A 21,409-nucleotide genomic window follows, 5' to 3' on the forward strand; every position below is an offset into this window, starting at 1 on the left:
ACTGAAAGCCTTCAACACCAGGCTGAAAAGCCTAGAACACTACAGCTTTCTGGGTAAAATAATTAGCATCAGGCATTTTTATTTGGGGCAGAGTAAATCCTTCTAACTCAACATGTTCTACTAGGAGTGGAGAACACTAGTTACAGCAAAACTCCCAGAGCCGGGACCACGTGTAGGATGTGGATGCGAGGCTGTGAAGTCTGGGGAGCGGGGCCTGGGGCACTGACCTGATTGTGGTCTCGGGGGGGAAACTCAGGACCTGCAGGTAAGTGGATGGCCGGAAACAACAGTAAATATTGTGGAATCTGCAGGTGCAGGCGGCAGAGTGAAGAGGAAGGGAAAGAAGTCAATTTGAGGCAGAAGCTGATACCAGATCACAAGTTAGACCCCCCCCACCCCAACCGGCGGGCTGCGCTGTGGCCTAAGCAGAGGGAAGCATGAGGGAAGGGGCGGTGTGGAGTGTCTCGTGAGGGCAGAGGGCATACACACAGACTACACGGCGAAGTCACATCAAAGAGAAGGCGCTGCAGCGGGGGCCGGGGGGGCGGAGGAGGCCAAGCAGCCTCGCAGATCTTCACCTGGACATCTTCTTCTCCAGCTGGCCGAAGTAGACTCGGGCTCCCGGGAGGAGTCCTAATGGGGGAGGCAAGTGTGGCTCTTTGATATAGATGTCTAAGTGCGGGCGGGACAGGCAGTCGGCAGCCTCCACGGCCACGGTCAGCTTCACGGACGCTCTCGAGGTCCGAGTGCCGCCTGCAGAAGCCAAGGGGAGGGGTCAAGGGCATCTGCCGGGACCCTAGAGTCCCATCACTTCACCCCTCTCCCCGCAAAGGAGGCGTCATTACCAGGCTTTGCCCAGAAAGGGGCCAGGAATGGCTCACACAAGGTCCGTGACAAAATCTCAGCTGAGAAAGACACCAGGGTATCGGTGAAGCTGGAGGGTCACAGAAATAGAGTGGTAACAGGGGCATGAGAAAGCAGAGATTGGAGAGGGGTCTGAGGACAAGAAAAGCAGCTAAAGTAAATGCTAGAACATCATTTATAAGGTCCTAAAAAAGCCTTGCCCTGGGTCAAGTCACGCACTAAAAGGACCAGGGCGGGCGCCTGGGTGGTGCAGTCACTTTAAGCGTCCCACTCTGGATTTTTGGCTCAGGTCGTGATCTCAGGGTCCTGAGACGGAGCCCCACACTGGGCTCCAGGCTCAGCGGGGAGGCGGCTTGAGAATCTCTCTCTCCCTCTGCCCCTCGCCCTGCTCGTGGACGCACGCCCGCTCTAAATAAATAAATCTTAAAAAGAAAAAAAAAGTAACAGGGCTTATGGGAAAAACAGAGCTGTGGCAGCTCACTCAGGACCTAGACGACACCGTAAGCAGAGGCCTTACCAGGAAGTACGGCAGATGTTAAAGCTGCGTTTGCGTGCGCACCTAAGGAGCTCAGGTGGCCCACCCCTGGCAGCTTTATATGCTGGTGCTCGTGCCCACGCCTGCCAATCGTGGGTCCTTGGAAACGATCCTTTCTACTAGAGACCGGTTTGTAAAAATTACACAATTACACATACAATCCAGTAGGGCTTTTTGTTTTTCCCCTTAAACCCCAGGGGAAATCTGTGGCTTCATCGTCTGCACCGGCAGCTGCCCCGGAAGGACAGAACAGGTGTTCCTGAAGCCAGTGCTGCTCACACGGAAGAGGAAGGCCCGGCCCTAGAGCTTCCAGCTTTGTTCGTTTTTTTTTTTCTCCTTCCTAGATTTCCTTTCATTGCTACAGCTTTTCCTTAACTGTGAGGAAGCTCGCTCACGATCTTTAGTGAACGCTAAGGCGCTAGGGAGAAACTCAGGCATGAAACCCAGCTACCCGGTCACGGGGACGTCACTCCTCTAGAAGCTGAGTCCCGTCAAAGACACATGCGCCGTGCGGGGGACCAGACTATTCACCAAGCCCCGGCCCGGCAGGAGAGCGTGGCCACGGGAGCTGCAGAAGCTGGCGGACATTTACTTGCCACTGAGCAGGTCGTCCAGCGAGGTCTTAGGCAGGGCCTTGCTGGTGTCCAGCACAGCCGGCGAGTCCGCGCCGCTCTCGAGTTCCAGAGTCCACTCGTCCTGCACGCTGAGGCAGGACGCACAGCCAGCCAACTCCAGGGGACGCTGTGCGATGCAGGATGGCCCACCCTGCTCGAACAGCAGCGGGGTCTGCCGGGAACAGGAAGACAACCCTCTGAGTACGTCCTGCTCCAGAAGCAGTTCACAAAATACTAGGATCGGTTTTGTTTTCTTCCCGGAGGCTGGTGAGAGGGCCTTGCATTTGATCTAAATCCGCCCTTCTTCCAGGAGACCTAGATAGTAGCCAGGCACTGGCACTCCCTCTCCAGTCCCTAAGCCAAAAAAGCTTTCTGGGGCGGGGTGAATGAGGGACCAAGTGGGGCACTCACAGGAGGGCCAGGAGCCACGAGTCGGTACACATAACCTGGGTGCAGGAACTCGAACCAGCGGACTGAGGGGCCACAGAAGATTAAGAGAACCTGGGAGGGAGGGAGGGAGGGAGGCAGGTGCTGGGGTCCCAGACAGGAGCTAAGGGCACAGGACGTCAGGCCCTAGGTCCCTGCAGTCCCAGTTTACCTTCTGATCCTTGTTCTCATCTCCTTTGGACTCAGGTGGGCCCCATGCAGTCCCCTCCTTCCTCTGGGTGCCCCCAAGCCAGCTCCCCGATACGTAGAAACTGAGGATGGGCTTGGGCACCTCTGGATTAGCCCCTGGGGGGACACAAAAGTTCCTCTTCATCAGTGCCTCCTTGTGGGACAGCAAGAACAGTCGGCTCTGTTCTACGTGGGGACCGTCGGGGAGGGTGGGCTCTGCCTGAGGTGTGACGGAGGTGGCTGAGTGAAGCAGGGATCTGGGCACAGGCAGGATCAGGGCATCGGCCAGGAAGAACTGGATATAAACTCTGTTGGGAGAGACAAGGAGTAGGTTTCTTAGCAATGTGCGCACTGGGCGTCGTGGGCCCCCGCGTTCCACCACCGGCACCAGGCCCTGCCCGACCCCTCAGAGACTCAGGGTGTGGCCACGACCCCAGGGAGCCAACCTGGCCTGCTGCTTCTGGATGAAGCCTGTCATGTTCAGCTCCTTATAGGAAGGGAAGTTGCTTCTGACATTCCGCTCTATGACCAACTGGAACTTCTCTGTCCGTACCAAGCAGCCTGGAGAGAGAAAGTTTTCTAGTTTGGCAAGAGGAGACCACCCTGCAGGTCTCACTGCCTGTCCCAGGCCTGAGCTGCTCCCCTAACACGAGGTGAAGGCCCAGACCTGAGCCCCGCCTCAAAGGGATGATATCTCCCTTCATCCCAGCCACGAGTCCAATCCTGCCCCGGCCTCCTAGGCGGCAAGGCTCAGTTCCACTTTCTCACAAATCCCAAAACACCTGTTCCTCGATCTAAGAAACTTTCCTTTACAGGAAACCCCGTCAGTACGGCTCAGTAAGCCCAAACTTAGAAGTCTCCTGCTGGTGTGCACGTCCGAAGCTATGGTGGGAGAAATGAATGTTGGGGGTTGGAGTTCTGGCTAGAGAAACCCTCGCTCCTTTGCTCTGCCAACACCAGGGTCCCAGACTTGTCCTAAAACTTGCAGATCAACACAGGCCACTTCAGCATCTCAAGAACATCCCAGCAGGTGCCTCCTCCCCCATCCTACTGTTCTGAGACCATCCCCATCCGCCCCCTTCTCTCCACTTCTGAACTCCAAACCTATGAACCGGGAGTCAGTGATGGGCTGAGAGTGCTTGGCCAGGATTAGGCAGGGGAGGGAACCACTTTTGTCCCGAAGCTGCAGACAGCCTTTATGAGACGAAGCCGCCAGAACCCCAATTAAAATCTGCAGGAAGACGAAGAACAAGGTATCGAGTATTTGTTCAACAAATACTCAGCGACCACTCTGTGTCAGATGCCACGTTAAACGTTAGCCACAGAGTGGACAAAAGATCCAGTCTCCAACCTCAAAGGACTTACACTGGAGCGGCGAAGACGGATACGAAAAGAACACCCATGCGTTCACACGTTTAGTGGTGGGGGAGAAAGTGTACAAACTGAGGTTAGAACCTCACAGGGTACTGCAAGGACTTTGCATTTTATCTTATGTGCTGGACTTTGCATTTTATCTTATGTGCTCTGGGAGGAACCAGAAAAGGATTTAGCACAAGACAGCTCTGGAAGCCAAGTGAGGCCGTACCCCACTTTCCATCTGCCGTGGAGAAAACGGATAGGATGAGAAGAGGCGGAATGGTCTGGTTAGAGGCTGGTGCAGCCACGGGGACAGGGAAGGACGATGGGAGCGGCAGTGAGGGCGGCCAAGAGAGGAGGCCTGCGCACCGCCGGCGCCCCACCTACCTGGGCTGGGTGTGAGGTGGCGGGCAGCAGAGAGAGCCAGGACCAGGACACACGCTGATTGAGCTGACAACTGGTCAGATGTGAAGATTCTGGGAGGGGCAGGAGGCTCTTAGGGTCAAAGGCGGCCCAGGCCCTGCACCGCCCCTCCTCTTTCAGGGTGACCAGAGTAGGGAAAGAACAGGGCGTCTGCAGCCGCGTGTACTGTGGGGGAAGGAAGAGAAATCAGAGTGTGCGGCCGCAGGTCCCCCACGGCATGAGCTCGGCCACCCATGCTTCCGGCACATGCTTGCACCTTCTGCAGGGGACAGTGATGCGGCTCCTCGAGGATCTCCTTGTGTGCATTCCGACGCGTGCTGCCCGGCGGAGCCAGAACATCCAGGACGGGAGCCAGGAGCTGCAGTCCCGGGCTGGGGTTCCCCGGAGATGAGTGCTGCAGGAGCTGGTGGTGTCTCAGCATGTGGGGACACAGCCTGGGCCAGGAAGAGAAGCGCTCGAGGCCCCCCAAGGGGGATGCCTCTTGCAGGATCTTACACCCCTGGCCCCTAGCCCCACTAGCCCTCCACACCCGGCCCAGCCCCCAGTCCTCCTCACTTGCAGGCCAGTTCCTCCAGCGCCCTGGTAGCCCACAGGTACAGGGGAAGGCCCAACTGGCGTTCCCATACCAGCTGCTCAAACAGGGAGGCCCCCTGGGCCTGGTAGAAAGACTGAGTCTCGGGCTTCTGACAAGAGAAGCCCCGAAGGAGAATGGCGCCATGGAGACAGGGGGCGAGCACTGGCCTTCTTGTCCCTCCACCCACCGACTGCAGGAGGTGAACATCCTGGAGCTGGAGAAAAGCAGAAAAAATGAGAAAGCCGGGGTGAAGCCCTCAGCTCAGTGAAACAGCTGGCAGAGTTACTGCGGAGTCCCGGCGCCCGAGAACCACCGTTTCTCCCATACACGGCATTTCCTTGCAGGTCCCAGGCCCCTTTCTGCACAACACGCTCCCACCGTGGGAAGCCTTCATCTCCCACGCACTCCCCTAGGCTTTGCTGCGGGCCGGGAGGCTCCTGGGGGGTGAGGGGCCGCTACTCACCAGGCTGCTGGCCCCACTCCGGAGATTCGGCTCCGGCCTCTCCCCCTCCAGTTGGAAGCCCCTCCGTAAAGGAGACGCTCCCGGTGCCCCAGCCTCTCCTCCCTCCTGATCTGAGCTCCCGTCCAAATCATTCCTGGCACAAGTATGCAACCCCCACCCTCCGACACACACATGTTCTTTCACATTTCTGCTGCAGAAGTTCCTGCCCTGCTGCTGCTGCTGAGTACCAGCCCAGAAAGGGAGGAGAAACTGCCGAGAGGGCCGACGCCGCCCGTACCTCCAGGGAGACTCCTGGCCGCACCACCTTCCTGAGGCTGTGGAGCTGCTGGTAGGCGAGGCAGAGCGCCAGCTGCCCGTCCACCTCGTACAGGCCGGCCGGCTGACTCAGCACGCCAGTGACCTTGCCCTGCGGAGAGGCCAAAGGTCCAGGTGGTCCCTCTTCCCTCCCTCTCTGGAGTCCCGCATTTCCTGCCCCCCCCGCCCCGCCCCGCCCTCTCGGATCCCTCTGTCTTGCTCACCGTGTAGGATAAGAGTGTCGAGTGGCGGACAAGAGCAGGTTCCCTGTCCTCGTCTTGGGAGCTGCTGGGCACGGGGGGTGGTGCGGGATCAGCCTCCAGGAGGGGCCCATCCAGCTCCAGTTCCAGCTCTCGCACGCATTCTGGTTTCAGTGGCAGCAGGTGGGAGGAGGGACTGGTCGTCCACACGCGGTAGCAGTGCCCGCGGATCCTGACTACTCGCAGCGCTGTCAGCACATAGGACCTACCAGGCCAAAGGGCTCGGTGCCACACCAGCTGGGCAGGGATCTGGCTTGTGCGGGGGCAGGCAACACGGCACATGAGATGCTTCCCACAACACCGCCCCTCTGCCAGAGTCTCCCCCCATCACGATCTGACCTCAGCGACCCGCCCCTCCTGAGCTCTGCCTGGCCTCTCCCTGCGCTCTGACAATTCAATCTTAACCTCCTGGATTGCCTCCCTCTCACGGGAGATGCCAGGTATTTCCCAATCCCTCCCTCAAGATGCAAACCATCCCTAAAACTTCCTCCAAAATACAGAAACATTCCACCCAAGACTCCATGGCTTTTGCATTTCCCCATCCCACCCCGTAACACACAAACCACCTTCATTTATTTAACCTATAGGTACAGGTATGTATGTGCTCGGTATTGGGACAGACGTGAAGGGAACACAACAGACTGGTCCCTCTCTCCCAACACATCTCAACCCACTGGGGAACACAGATGCAAACTCAAGTAACAATGTGAAACCATATACGATCGAGTACCAAAAACCACACACAGTGGGCAAGGTTTCGGGGCCAGACAGGTCAGGGTGGGTGGGAACGAGCGGGAAGACCCAGTGGAAGAAGTGGAGTCCACACAGGGTCCTGAAGGGCACGTCTCTGCTTTGCCAAACTGGAGAAGAGGGGGAGGGAGGGGCGACTCCAGCAGGAGGCAGCAACATAAAAGCGTTCAGAGCTCAGGATGAGCGAGGCAGTGAGAACATTGGCTGGGATGGAGGGGGAGCGTTCCTGGGAGACGCAGGACACAAGATGGGAGAGCCAAGAGTAGGGGAAAACCCAGCAATGACCTGCTGAAGACTTGATTTTACAGGAAGATGAGAACCGCCCGAAGTACGGAAAAAAAACAACCGCGGACGGCAGGGTGTCATAGGGACTGCAGAAGGTGCTTGTTGAGAAATTTAAGCACGAGGGGAAGAAAGCAGTTCCCAAACCTAACAACCGTCCAGGGCATGCTCCTCCCACAGGCCCCACGCAGCACGCTGCCGTTCGCAGGGGCGAACCCGCTGACTCAGGACACTCGAGCCTCACAGACCTCCACTTCTACCCTAGAAGCAGGTGAGTACCGCCGTCACACCTGGGCCGCCACCCCTCGTCACTGTGCTGCTGGGCCCCGCCTGACGGTGCCTGCTGGTGCACGGCCAGGGTCACCAGTGGTCTGAGTCCAGGAGGCGGCCCGCGTGGAGCGGTGCTTCTGCTCGTCCGCACTGCCCTCTTGCCCTCAGCAGGACCGCCGGCATCGCGGCCCTGCCGCCTGTATTCAGACACCCCTTCCCTTCCTGTCGGAATGCCAGCATCCGAACGCGGACCCGGAGCCCTGCCCGTCTGGGCCCGCTGCGCCCCGAGGCCACCGCAGCGGGTCGCCACCGCTCCGCGTCCTCCGCTCCTCTCCGAAGACAAGAGCCCTACCTGTGGAGGTCAGACCCCCGTCACCCCAGCGCCAATGCCCCTCCAGCAGGGCCACGGTCACTCCTCAGCAGCAGCCTCTCATCCCCGACTGCCTAGCAAGGCAGTTACCCTGAGCCTTTTCTCCTCTTTTCAGATCCAGTCCTTCATTTTCAAGAGATGATGATCTCAGCTCCTCCCTCACAGAAGAGACTCCCTGGGCTCACCTAGGGTGACAGTGTGTCCAGTACGTCTGCAGCAGGCTACAAACACAGCAAGGTCGCTTCTCCCCTGAGCCAGCCCCACCCGGGGCAGCATGCCCACTGGGCTCGAGGAGACGTGACACAGTCTAACGTAAAGACAATACAGAAGCTCCTCTCTAGGCTGGGAGGAGAAACAAGACCAGAAATTGGGGCAGCTCCTAAGCATTCTTAGTGTTACCATTTTCCGTTCCTGTACCCGCTAATCACTGTCACTCAAGCTCATGACGCATATGACACAAGAATTCTAACAGCGCTAATAAACGTCAGAGTTCCCCTTTTTGATATGCATCTGAGAGAGCCTTTTTATCTTTTGTTTTGAATGCCTTTGAAACATTATTCAGATAATTACGTAAGTCATTAGATAATAGTGTAAAAAAAAATTAATGATTCTAAAATCATACCAGTTGACGTCGAAAGAGAGTAAATAATAAAGTACCAAGTGTTTTAAAAAGTGCACCTGGCCAAAAAAAAAAAAGTGCACATACTCGATGCCTTAATGGTGCTGAGCTGGATCATTTTTGTGGTCATCCTGCTAATGCACGGGAAAAACAAGTGATTCCGACAGGTTTTGAAATAGTCACACACGATACGACAGCTGTCTATGCACACGAAGCGCACAGCAGAAAAGCGTGTCCCCTCCTTCCTGCGTGCGGGGGCGATACTACCTGCAGCCCTCCAGCAACAGCGAAGTCCCAGCAAACAGCGCCCCTTCCCCCCTACGCTGGCCCCTGCTCTGATGCTCATCTTTGCTGCCAAGAGTCCGGACAGCTCCTGCGCACCTCCACGACCCTGAACTGACCCCAATCCTCACCTGCACGACAATGGACACGTGGCTGCCGGCTGGGGAGGAGCCGCCACCGAGAGACAGGACAAAGTGAGCTTTCTTCTGACTCCTCACCAGAGCGCTCACTCGAACCAGCTTCCCAGCCAGGTTCGGCTGCACGCCTCTGAGCTTGCCTCTAAGGAAAGAAGATGAGAGGGAAGAGGCATTTTTATCTCTTTTCCCCCCACAAATGCCTTCCCTTCTGCTGTAAATAACCTAGCAGTCATTTAAAATTTCCCTAGCCCAAAGCTGTTATGCCGAAGATGTCCTTCAAACTCTTCCTGACCTTGGATAAGGCAAACTTCCCTTGAAGACTCGCACTCAACATCCGGGGGAGGCCACATCGTTGCCCTGACTCAGGTGGGAACACTCCCCCCGCCGCCGCCGCCGCCCCCGCCTCGGACTGCTCTCAGGACCTTTCCCTCCCTCCTCCCCGTTTCACCTCGCTCCATCCTCCCGGAGACAGGGAAGGATTACCTGTGTCTGAGCAGGCGGGAAGCAGTCTCTGGGTAGAGAACAGGGAGAGGGGTGGGAGGACCAGGACTGGTGGTTGAGGGGCACACTGGCACTGGGGCACTCAAGAGCTCCAAGTGTCCTTCCCCTGAAGAATTCCACCTGGCAGGAGGGAGGTAACTCCAATTGGGGAACAGGAAGAGATGGCCCAACCAAGACAGGTCCAGATCTATGAGCTAGAAAAGACCAAGAGCAAGGGTTAACCCGGACCCTAGCATCCCACCCACCCTCCTTTTTTCCCTTAGAGACTTAACTGCCTCGCTCCCTAGACCATCCTTGTGAGGCTCTGAGACACCTGACCTCCGCCTTCCTACTCACCTCACAGGTCAGGACACCAGTGTTATCTTTCACATAGAGGTCTCCTTTCCTGCACTCTTGTTCCAAGTCCCCCAACAGGTCTGTGAGTGTCCCTAAGAGTAAGAGCCGTTCCCGGGGTAGGGGGGTCCCATTTGGTCCAGCCTCTTGGGCCCAAGCCTGGTACGCACTAGAGCTCCAGGACAGGAGGCTGCAGCATGGCAGGTTCTGGTGGGTCTTGAGGTCCTGTACTGAGACAAAGCTGCAGAGGAAACGGAGCAGAGGTCCTGCAAAGCTGCATCCAAGCCTAGGAAACTACCCTCAACCCCAACAAGTCCCCCAAGATCCCAAGGAAAGGCCAATGGAAACCACAGACTAAGAGAGGAGTTTGACTGAACGGCAAGAACTTCAGGGCTCGGAGCCTAAGGAAATGAGGATGAGGTCTGGGCCCGAGGACTGGGGAGTACCTAAGGACGGGAGGAGGAAAGTCAGTGCTGAGTGACACTTTGAACAAGACGGTGCCACAGAGAGGACCCAGAGAAACGAAGGAGTGCACCAGCAGCCTAGGGGGATGAGCGTGGCTCCTCTGACAGCACCTCGGCTCTCAGCTCCACAGAGAACCCCGATGGGGCTGCTGGGGCATGTGCCAATGGCCCAACCTCAGTGGCCCCAGCCAGGCTTCCTTCCTAGTCTGCGATATCACAGCACTTGAGACCGGCGGGGAAGCAGAGGCTGAGGTGGGAGTCCATATCTAGAGCTCCCAAATCTCAAAAGATGCTTGAGATCAGCCATTCTCCAGGCAAGTGTCTCAACACTGCTCGTCACTATCAACGACGAGGTGCGGCACTCAGAATGTGAACAGCGAATTTATCGAAGTTGTGACGGATTCACATCTGTAATCCCATTATTCCACACACGCGCCTTCTTACGGTCTTCCGAGCAGAAGAGAAAGAATAAAGGTATGAAGCGTCACAACTTACCCTCCTCGTTATACTCATGACCACCACCCCCGGGAGAGCACTAACAGCTGGGAACACTATCCTGAGTGGCGCACTCCCCTTCCACATCTGTTTCATTCTTCCCCCAAAGGCTTTGAACAATATAAAAGGCAAAAATGGTGACTAGCATGTGTTGAGTCCCTGCTATGCATACACCATAGTGGGACCGTTCGTGCTCAGTAATGCACTGAAGCTTCACCAAAAACCCCTGCAAATGGGGCGCCTGGGTAGCTCAGGCATTAAGGGTCTGCCTTTGGCTCAGCTCACGATCCCGGGGTCCTGGGATCGAGCCCCGCATCGGGGTCCCTGCTCAGCGGGGAGGCTGCTTCTCCCTCTCCCTCTGCCCCTGCTTGTGTTCTCTCTCTCACTGTCTCTATCAAATAAATAATAAATAAAATCTTAAAAAAACACAAAAACCGGGGGGTGGGAGGATGGGTTAGCCTGGTGGTGGGTATTTAGGAGGGCACATTCTGCATGGAGCACTGGGTGTTGTGCACAAACAATGAATCATGGAACACTTCATCTAAAACTAATGTTGTAATGTAAGGGGATTAACATAAGAATAAAAAAATTAAAAAAAAAAAAAAAAAAAAAAACACAAAAACCCTGTAACCACCACCAACGAGGAAACTTGGAGAGGTCAGGTACACAATGGTGTGGGTGGCAAAGCCAGGGGGGTCTCACTCAAAAGTCCATGTTCTTTCCCTGTGCTTCTCTACTTTTCTAAAGGCCCAGGACAAAGCTGGAGATAGCGGTTTCTTTCCCCTAGGCACCTTCAGGACAAAACAGTAAGGACATGGGTCACTTGCCCCAGATTCTTCAGGGTCTAGGTCAGGAAACTGAAGGTGAGAACCTCGAATCCTTCCATTTGTCACTGATCTCCAACTTTCAATGCCTAGCACAGGGCCTGGCACACGGCAGGCGCTCCACGAAGAAGAAGGGAAACACGTAAGAATAAAATCTTTACACCCGAGGAATAATTCCTATCCTAGCCTCGCCCACCATTCTTGACAGGCTCCTCACTTCAACACATCATGCCATCTCGTTTACGTTTATCTTGAAGAACGAGAAACTTTAAAAAGGTTCCTTTTGGAACCTTTCCTGACAGTTTCCAACTTACCACTTTTCCACTATCCCAGTAATGCCAGAATCTTGAGAGATCTGGATCTTTCTTTCTTTGATTAGACTGTGATCATGGAGGCCACTAGGCACATACTCAGTCACCTGTGGGAGACTCGAACCCCGAGCACGAGGCTTCACAGCAATCACATCTTCTTCGACCAAGACTAACTGATAGGTAGCTCTCTGTCCCATGTTAACAGGACAGTTTTCTAATGAGATCTGTTTCTGCATTTACGTAAACAACGTATTTAATCATAATATAGTTACGGACGTGGACAAGGTCTGTAGGAAACGAAGGAAAACCTAAAGCCAGTGGAGTAGACTGAGAAGAGTTACAGGAGGAAAAGAAAAGAGCCCCCAGGTAAGTGTCTCCTGAGAAATTACTTTGGGATTAAAATAAGATATCATTTACTACCCATCAAATACACACAAAAACCATTTTTGCAACAAGATAAACAGCAGATTTGGGAATGGTTCAGGACACGGATGTACATGGCCCCATGTGTCCTTTGGCACGTCTGCCTGTTGGAACGGCACGTGTGGGCTCATCGGGACACTGGGTGCTGCCAGACAAGGGGAGAGAACCACCAACTGGATCAGGAGAGAGCACAGAGGAGACTCGACTAAACCTGTAACGTTTCATTTCTTACAAAAAAAGACCTGGAGCAAATATGGCAAATGTTAAGGTCTTTACGAGCTGAGCACTGAGTACGGACTATGCACGGGGTCAGTAAGCACACTACTGAATTTGGAGGGCTTTCACTTTTGCAATGAAGGCAGCAATTGAGTTGGTTCACAGTCTGGTGGAGCAGCATTTTTACTTACCATTGGTTTATAACAACGTCCTCAGATGAGAAAAGTATGGGATTTTGAAAATGATGTTTTGGACAACACAGAATACAATTAAGCTGTCTTCTCACCAAAGATCCCTTGCCTTTACTGATGGAGACGGACTGAGGGGCTGAGTGGACGCCATACTGCCAGAAGCGGTTTTTAAGTCCATGGAAAAAGTATCCTATGCTCGCGCAAGGCTGGGAAATGCCTAATTAAGCAAAGCTAAACAGGCTTGTGCCTTTTTTGTTTTTTAGAGGATAAACGGTGACAGTACACTCACAGAATGCCACACAGCAGTTGAAATAAATGAGCTAGAGCTCTCGATAGGAGTAAATCTCAGGAGCAGGTGAAGCACAAAAAGCAAACTGCAGAGATTATATATAAGATATGGTGCTATTTATAGAAAGTCAAAAGGTAAACAAAACTCTACAGTACACAGCTTAGAAATGGATGCACGTGCAATAAAAATATAAAGATAAGGGACTAACACACCCCACATTCGAGGTAACTACTCTAGGACTCAGCAAGTATACTAGGTATTTACCCAAAGGATACAAAAATACAGATTCAAAGAGGGACCTGCCACCCAATGTTTATAGCGGTATTATCAACAATAGCCAAACTGCGGAGAGAGCCCAGATGTCCATCGACACAGATGAATGGATAAAGAGATGGTGTGTGTATACACACATACACACACACACACACACTGGAATATGACTCAGCCATCAAAAAGAATGAAATCTTGCCATTTGCAATGACCTGGATGGAGGTGGAGTATATTATGCTAAGTGAAATAAGTCAGACAGAGAAAGACAAGTACCATATGATCTCACTCAGATGTGGAATTTAAGAAAGAAAACAGATGAATGTATGGGAAGGGGGAAAAAAATAGAGAGGGAAATAAACCATAAGAGACCCTTAACAATAGAGAACAAACTGAGGGGTGATAAAGGCAGAAATAGAGGCAGGGGTGATAGAGGCAGATGTGGGATGGGGGAGCTTAGGGATGGGGATTAAGGAGGGCACTTGTGGTGGTGAGTACTGGGTGTTGTATACAAGTGATGAATCACTGAATTCTACTCCTGAAACCAACATTGCACGGCCTGTTAACTAACTAGAATTTAAATAAATATTTGAAAAGAAAAAATAAATAAAATTAAAATGTTAAGCCAAAACACTATGTGTTAACTAACTGGAATTAAAATAAAAACTTAAGGGGCACCTGGGTGGCTCAGTCAGTTAAGCATCAACTTTTTTTTTTAAGATTTTATTTATTTATTTGTCAGAGAGAGAGAGAGAGAGACAGAGAGATGGCACAAGCAGGGGGAGCAGCAGGCAGAGAGAGAAGCAGACTCCCCGCTAAGCAGGGAGCCCGATGCGGGGCTCGATCCCAGGACCCCAGGATCATGACCTGAGCCGAAGGCAGACGTTTCACGGACTGAGCCACCCAGGTGTCCCAAGCATGGACTCTTAATTTTGGCTCGGGTCATGGAGCCTGCTAAGGATTCTCTCTCCCTCTCCCTCTGCCCCTCCCTGCCCTCTCTCTATCCCTCCCTAAAAAAAGATAATAATAAAAAATAAAAAATAATAAAAACTTAAAACAAATACACCCACATTTGAAGTCATGATTACTTCTACGAGGAGGTAAACGGGGTTCTTTCCACAGGACTTTCAGAGCCTTTAATATGTTAATGAGCCTTGTGACTTTCCTAGAGAAGCTTATCATATCATATGCAGTGTCTTGCAAACTTATTTGGCCATGGAATCCTTTTCTTGTGGTACCTTATTAACACTGCTTTGGACAGTTTCAGAAACGGAAGTGTTGTTAAAAACAAAAAACGCAACACCTTCAGAAGACTTTAAACTCCTGTCTTAAACACAACTATCTGCACTTGCTCATGTCTTAACTCGGTGCCTTAGTTTCCTCACACACCCAAAAGAACATTGGCCTCTCTCTCCACCCTGAGAGCTCTTTTTACGAATTTTCCATCTTCCCCCACCTTCCTCCCTCTTCTCCTTGTCCCTAACTTGACTTCAGCCAATTTAGGAGAGCCACCAGAAAAAGAAAGCAGCTTGATGGAGGATGGAGAAGCCTGGCAGAGGGGGTTGTGTTCAAGCACGTTTTCCTCCCCTGAGCATGTTTACCCTCATGCTTCTCGTTTCCCCCTGGTTAACTCTAGGTCCTTCTTTTTTAGTCCCAAAGTTAACCCCCTTCTGAACCCCTCCTCTCCTTACCTGTAGCTGAGGGGCAGGGGAAAACCTTGGTTCTTTCCCTGGGACAACCAGGTGGTCTTCACACAGTCCATCACTGACTGAGTCAACTGGACATCAGGCTCGCTGCCAGCCGGACACAGGGTCTCTTGGATGAAGGTCTGCGCAGCCTCAAGCCACACTTGCTCCTGAGGAAAGGGAAACTAGTTAAAACATCTTCCTAACCATCCTGCCCACCAATGAAATTTGGGGAATAAAGGAATAGAAAAGGAAATTCGGAGGGCATGTAAATAAACAAGTACTGGAGTTTATAACTTGGAAGAAATCTTAGAAGCCTTAGTCCGGTCCCTCCTCAGACCGCAGGCCCTCCGGCTTTGGTCTCACCTGTTTCTCCTCTAAGTACCGTGTGATGACCCGCTGCACCGCTGGAACTGTGCGGGTGGTCCTACCTCTTTCTCCAACAGACCCGTACCAGTGCTTAACATGCTCAACTGGAACATACATCGCCCTGGGAACCCTTCTCTGACCACCCCAGGCAGAATGCTGCTCCCTTCCTGGAGCTCCCACAGCACCATGCACATAATTCTACAGAGAGCAATGATCATCGTGTACAGTATCGTGGTGTCCCATCTTACATGGGATGTCGTTCTAAGGCCAACAAGTTGAAAAATAGTCAAAATCACTCCTGGAAAAAATCCTTTAAGTTGCTCATAAATAGGATACAATACTACATAGTAACATGTATATATAAATGTAAATATGCATAATTACAAACACTATGTAAAAAGGACATAGGTGGAGTACAATTTTTAATCATTTCTTTTTCTACTCAAGTATGTACATGTGAGTTCCCATGAGCTAAATCAATGTAAGGTGCAATCCCACCAGATTTGTTTTCTGTCTTTTCGGCTGAGATGCAGACTTCTTAAGCAGGACATGAGCCACCTTTGTATACTTACCACAGTCTGGACACATAGTTGCCTTTCTATAGTTGGTTCTAGAGAAGGGGACCAGCTTGGCCTACTTCCAACGTCGGGCTGCTTTATTTTAAAATTCTGACAGGGGCACCTGGGTGGCTCAGTTGGTTAAGCGTCCAACTCTTGGTTTTGGCTCAGGTCCTGATCTCAGGGTCCTGAGATCGAGTCCCCCCCCCCCCCCCACTCCCATGTCAGCTTGAGAGTCTCTTTCCCTCTCCCTCTGTCACCCACCCCACCCCCCACCCCGTCATGGCACATGCCCTCTATCCCTCTCTCTCTCGTATACATAAATAAATAAATAATCTTTAAAAAAATAATAAAATTCTGACAGCGTTCAACAGTACTGAGGGGTACGACCTTTATCCTTCTTGATCCCCACTGATAACGCTAAACCATTACAGCTCTATCCCTGTTCCTCCAATGCCCTTCTATTAGCCTTCTGCTCAATCCTCCACAATCACTCAATCATTAGCAGCTCGAGGGACCTGTCTTCAGGTTCTATTGACTTCAGTGTCCTTGTGAACAGCTCTACCACTAAACTTCACCTTTACTCCACCTTAGCCAAACACTGTCACCCGTGGTCACGGCTGTCAAAACTGGACTAGATCAGAGCACCTGGCTGGCTCAGTCGGTAGAGCACAGGACTCTTGATCTCAGGGTTGTGAGTTCAAGCCCCACGTTGGGTGTAGAGATTGCTTAAAAATAAAATCTTAAAAAAAAAAATTGGACCACATCATCATTCACCACTGCCTCAGCGACACAACGAGTGCCTCACCCAGACTCATACTTTTTGTCTTCCTCTCTAGCTCCTGAGGGCCTGTCCACCACTTGGCACATGGAATACTACTGTTTTTCAAAGTTGTGCCACTGCCTCAGAATCCCCTAAATTTTGTTAAAAATGTGAATTCATGGATCTCATCTACTGAAACAGAATCCTGACAGGAGTGGGGGACCCAGGAATCTGAACTTTAAAGATTTATTTATTTATTTAGAGAGTGAGCACGCGCACAAGCAGGGGGAGGGGCACAGGGACAGGGAGAGAATCTCAGGCAGACCCAGGGCTGACACAGAGCCCGACTTGGGGCTTGATCCCAGGACCGTGAGATCATGACCTGAGCCGAAACCAAGAGTGGGATGCTTAACTGACTGGGCCACCCAGGCGCTCCAGGAGTCTGTATTTTATTTAATTTTTTTTAAAAGATTTTCTATTTATTTATTTGAGAGACAGAGTGAGAGAGAGCACAAGCAGTGGGGTGGCTAGAGAGAGGGAGAAGCAGACTCCCCATTGAACAGGGAGCCAGATGTGGGGCTCGATCCCAGGACCCCAAGATCATGACCTGAGCTGAAGGCAGATGCTTAACCCACTGAGCCACCCAGATGCCCCCAGGAGTCTGTGTTTTAAATAAACTCCCCAGTTTATATCATACTAATATAAACTGAAGTTTGAGAACACTATACATTTTCCCCTCGGTGACCTCTGCCATTGGATGTCCTTACTAGCCATCCATAGAAACTACTTTAGTTGAGATCTCTCTCGTTACCTCCATCTGCCTACCAGATTCTCCACCTGGCCAACCTACAGGCATCACACATCCCAACAATGACCTTAAAACAAAAACAAAAACAAAAACCCACTCCTTTTCCAACGTTCACCAATCAGCAAACAGCAATCTCAACCAAGTAATTCTACCCTGAAACCCGCAGTCCTCCTATAACGCCTTCCATTCCGTACCCAAGTCCTTTAGATTCTACCTCCTCAATATATTTTTTTCTACTGTTTTCACTTCTGGAACCTCAACACTGCTGCCGTGGTCGAGGTCACCATCATCTCTCACTGCTTTCCGATCACAGCCCCCTAACTGGGACTCTCTACACTGCTACCTCAGGAAACGAAATCTCAAATCCCATCCGATCGCTCTTCTGCTTAACACCCCTCAGGAACTCCCCAAGCAGCCTCAGGTTAAAGTCGCTGTTTGGCAAGACGCCCGAGACTGTCAGCCGTCACCCCTCCACCACCACCCAACCGAACTTGGGTTTTCGAAAGATACCTGTTCTCGCTCTTGCCTTTGAACGTGCTTTTGCCTCCGCCTAGAAACCTCTTTCAGCACTTTCCTGCCTGGAGAACCCCTACATGCATTCGGGTCTCAGACGCTTTCCTTGCTTCCCGTTATCCCTTCCCCCCAGCTGCGTCAGGGGCCCCACCGTTCGCCAGTAGCCCGCCCGCGGCTTCCCACCCGGCTGGGAGCCCGGAAAGGGGGCGGAGACGTGTCTAAGCCCCACAGCCGGCGCGGCAGGCGCCAACAAATGCGTTCGCAGAACCCGCGACGGTGGAAGGACGAACAGCCTCGAAGCTCCCCGCCCCGCCCCCACCCGCCCAGCGAAGGCAGGGAGGCTGAGAAGCAAGGTGGAGGAAACAGGACCAGAAGGAAACAGGGGTACCAAGGACGGAGAAGCGCACTCACGGAGTCGGGAGCCGGAGCCGGGTTGGCCTCCATGATGCGCCCGAGGCTACGCCCTGGGATAGCCCGCGAACAGCCGCCGCGCCAGGGCTCACGGGAAGGCCGCGGGGCGACGTCATCGGTGGGCGCGGCGACGTCATCGGTGGGCGCGGCGACGTCATCGGTGGGCGCGGCGGCGGCTGCGCCTCCAGCCCCTCCCACCCGCGTCCTCAGGGCCTCTCAGTGCGCAGCTACCGCGGCCGCCCCGCGACTCCCGCTCTGCCGCTTGCTTCCGGGATGGCTTCCTGTGTGGCGGCCCTGGCAGGGGAAGGGGAGCGGGGGGCGGCCCCGGAGCTCGAACACAGCCGGCCTGGTTGGTGGCTCCTAAGCATCGTTCCGTCTCCCTGATGTTGCCAAGCGCAGAGACGCGCCTCCTCAACGCGACCCGAGCGCGGCATTCATGCTTGCGTTCTGGCCTTGACTCCGTGCTGTAACTGTGTATTTCCCCACTAGACCATGAGTACCTGGAAGCGCCATCCTGTTTATTCTACTTATCTTTGTAGTCTGGTACCTAGAACAGAGCTTGTTGCTAAATGTTTGTGCATCAGCTAATGAAAGCCTCTTGCTCTCTCTGAGTCAGTCAACCAACTAATCATTCCTTGGCTTAGTTGGCAGTGAGTGAACAGAATTCACGCAACTCTGTGCCAGGCACTGTTCCAGGTTCTGGAGATACAGCGGTGAACGGAGATAAAAATCCCTGCTGTCATGAAGCTTACATCCTAGGACACAGAGACTGACAGTTAAAAAGAAAAAAAGTGTTGACAGTAATAGGTACTATTGAGAGAGAAGGCAGGGGTTAGTGTGACCCTTTTGTATGCAGAAGGCCTTACTGTAAAGGTGGCATCATAGTAAAGAATTGGAAAAGATTGGGGCGCCTGGGTGGCTCAGTTGGTTAAGCGACTGCCTTCGGCTGAGGTCATGATCCTGGAGTCCCGGGATCGAGTCCCGCATCGGGCTCCCTGCTCGGCGGGGAGTCTGCTTCTCCCTCTGACCCTCCCCCCTCTCGTGTGCTCTCTCTCAAATAAATAAATAAAATCTTTAAAAAAAAAAAAAAAAAAGAATTGGAAGAGATGAAGGATTCAGATGATGGCGACCAAAGAGAAAGGATGGATGGGGGCAACCACAAGCACGAAGGCGCTATGGTGAAAAGAAATGCAAGGAAGTCAGTGCGGTGGGAGGGGAAGACAGGAGATTAAAAAGGTAAAGTGGGGGCGCCTGGGTGGCTCAGTCGGTTGGGCATCTGCCTGTGGCTCAGGTCATGATCCTGGAGTTCCAGGATTGAGCCCCACATTGGGCTCCCTGCTCAGCAGAGAGCTTCTTCTCCTTCTGCCCCCAACCCCCCTCATGCTCTCTCTCTCTCTTGCTCACTCTCTCTCAAATAAATAAATAAATATAAATCTTAAAAAAAAAACCTAAAAAGGTAAATTGAGGGGGATGGGGAGAGAGGTGAAGAGGATTAAAAGATACAAACTTCCAGTTATAAGCCACAGGGATGAAAAGTACAGCATAGGGAATACGGTCAAAAATATTGTAATAAGTGTGTGTGGTGACACATGGGAACTACACTTATCGTGGTGGGCCTTTCATAATGTATATAATTGTTGGCTCACAATGCTGTTCACTTGAAATTAATACGATATTATATGTCAACTATACTTTAATTTAAAATTTGTTTAAATATAAAATAAGGTTGGGCGCCTGGGTGGCTCAGTCGTTTAGCGTCTGCCTTCAGCTCAGGTCATGATCCCTGGGTCCTGGAATTGAGCCCCACATCGGGCTCCTTGCTCGGCAGGGAGGCCTGCCTCTCCCTCTCCCACTGCCCCTGCTTGTGTCCCCTCTCTCGCTGTCTCTCTGTCAATAAATAAATAAAAATCTTTAAAAAAAATAAGGTAAAGGGAGTTTTTAAGTTATTTTAAACTTACAGCAGCTTCAAATTTTTGGAACAAGATAGTATAAACATTGTAGACAAAAAGAATGCTCTTGTCATCATTTGACAGGAAATAAAGACTTCAATTTTTTTTTTTTTAAGATTTTATTTGACAGAGAGAGACAAAGCAAGAGAGGGAACACAAGCAGGGGGAGTGAGAGAGGGAGAAGCAGGCTCCTCACTGAGCAGGGAGCCCCATGCGGGGCTTAATCCCAGGACCCTGAGATCACGACCTGAGTTGAAGGCAGACGCTCGAGAACTGAGTCACCCAGGCGCCCCTAAAGACTTCAATTCTACAAGTTATGGTATCCCCTGATTCAACCGCACATTTAATGCAAACTCTCTGTTCCTTACTGCATAAACTAGTTATGCAGGACACTGTGGTGCCAAATTCTTTATAAAGTGAATCTTTGCAGTTGTTTCCCATGATTACAACAGAGATGTTCCTTCCCTTTCCAACAAAACAACAAATTCTCCAAAATATCACCCATGTTAGGACACCTGTCAAAGCCTAAAGTCCCAAACCTGATCATTCCTTTTGCTTCCAATATTTTCTCAACTCGGAAGGCTCCTTCTATTTACCAAATCCACGGAGATGTGGATTTACTTTTGATAGTTCCTAGGAGGGAGTGTTGAATTTAAGCTACAGTGATCAGAGAGAGTTGTACTGAATCTACCCCCTCACCAACCCCCCATTGGTGTGATTTATTTATTTTTTAAGTTTTATTTATTTGTCAGGGAGAGCAGGCTCCCGCTGAGCAATGAGCCTGATGCAGGACTTGATACCAGGACCCTGGGATCATGACCTGAGCCAAAGGCAGACGCTTAACCAACTGAGCCACCTAGGTGTCCCTCTGTGGTGTGATTTAAATGTAGGTTAATCTGGTGGCCGCATGCAAGACCAAATGAGAGGGGCACAAGAGAATAGCAAGCCACTGAAGTAGATCAAGCTTGATTTAATAAGCATCTTCAAGGAATGTGGTGGGAGAGGGGGAGATACTAGGGAAGCACCAAGAGTGGCTGGCCCGACACACACGGAAGGAAGTGTGTTGTCTCCAGACCTGGTGATTTGAACAGTTTGTACTTGTCAAAGGGGCAGCTGGATATATGGGACCCAAGTCAGGAGAGGGATTAGGGCCAAAAAGATAAATCTGGAAGTCACTCTATGGAGGTGAAAGCTGAAAATTTATGGTGCCCTGGGACTACTAAAATGTGGAGGAGGGGCATCTGGCTGGCTCAGTTGGTAGAGCAGGTAACTCTTTATCCCAGGGTTGTGAGTTCAATCCTCACGTTGGGAATGGAGCCTTAACACACACAC

At 52.0% G+C, this 21,409-nt stretch overlaps 1 protein-coding gene across 7 annotated transcripts in view; it reads right to left on the minus strand.

Moving 5' to 3' along the window:
• The window catches only part of CTC1 (CST telomere replication complex component 1), a 20,062-nt gene extending 1,828 nt beyond the window's left edge, over positions 1–18,234 (minus strand). For 2 of the 7 annotated variants that reach the window (XM_034989562.1, XM_034989561.1), the window contains exons 1-18: positions 18,129–18,232; positions 14,714–14,877; positions 9,546–9,783; positions 9,192–9,403; positions 8,703–8,850; positions 5,963–6,247; positions 5,722–5,850; positions 4,963–5,195; positions 4,664–4,841; positions 4,372–4,572; positions 3,733–3,859; positions 3,075–3,189; positions 2,612–2,936; positions 2,425–2,514; positions 1,992–2,185; positions 846–934; positions 579–753; positions 228–305 (exon numbers count right to left, since the gene is read on the minus strand). In XM_034989562.1, coding sequence (XP_034845453.1) covers positions 228–305; positions 579–753; positions 846–934; positions 1,992–2,185; positions 2,425–2,514; positions 2,612–2,936; positions 3,075–3,189; positions 3,733–3,859; positions 4,372–4,572; positions 4,664–4,841; positions 4,963–5,195; positions 5,722–5,850; positions 5,963–6,247; positions 8,703–8,850; positions 9,192–9,403; positions 9,546–9,783; positions 14,714–14,877; positions 18,129–18,161 — 3,014 coding nt within the window. In that variant the 5' untranslated portion in view covers positions 18,162–18,232. Of the gene's footprint in view, positions 1–227; positions 306–578; positions 754–845; positions 935–1,991; positions 2,186–2,424; positions 2,515–2,611; positions 2,937–3,074; positions 3,190–3,732; positions 3,860–4,371; positions 4,573–4,663; positions 4,842–4,962; positions 5,196–5,721; positions 5,851–5,962; positions 6,248–8,702; positions 8,851–9,191; positions 9,404–9,545; positions 9,784–14,713; positions 14,878–18,128 lie in introns of those variants that run through there. The other 5 variants (XM_034989565.1, XM_034989564.1, XR_004676367.1 and 2 more) reach the window with 4 other exon arrangements.
• Positions 18,235–21,409: the final 3,175 nt, after the last annotated feature.

The sequence above is a fragment of the Mirounga leonina genome, unplaced genomic scaffold (genome assembly GCF_011800145.1).
Source record: "Mirounga leonina isolate KUSES-001 unplaced genomic scaffold, KU_Mleo_1.0 Mir_488, whole genome shotgun sequence".
Lineage (NCBI taxonomy): Eukaryota > Metazoa > Chordata > Mammalia > Carnivora > Phocidae > Mirounga > Mirounga leonina.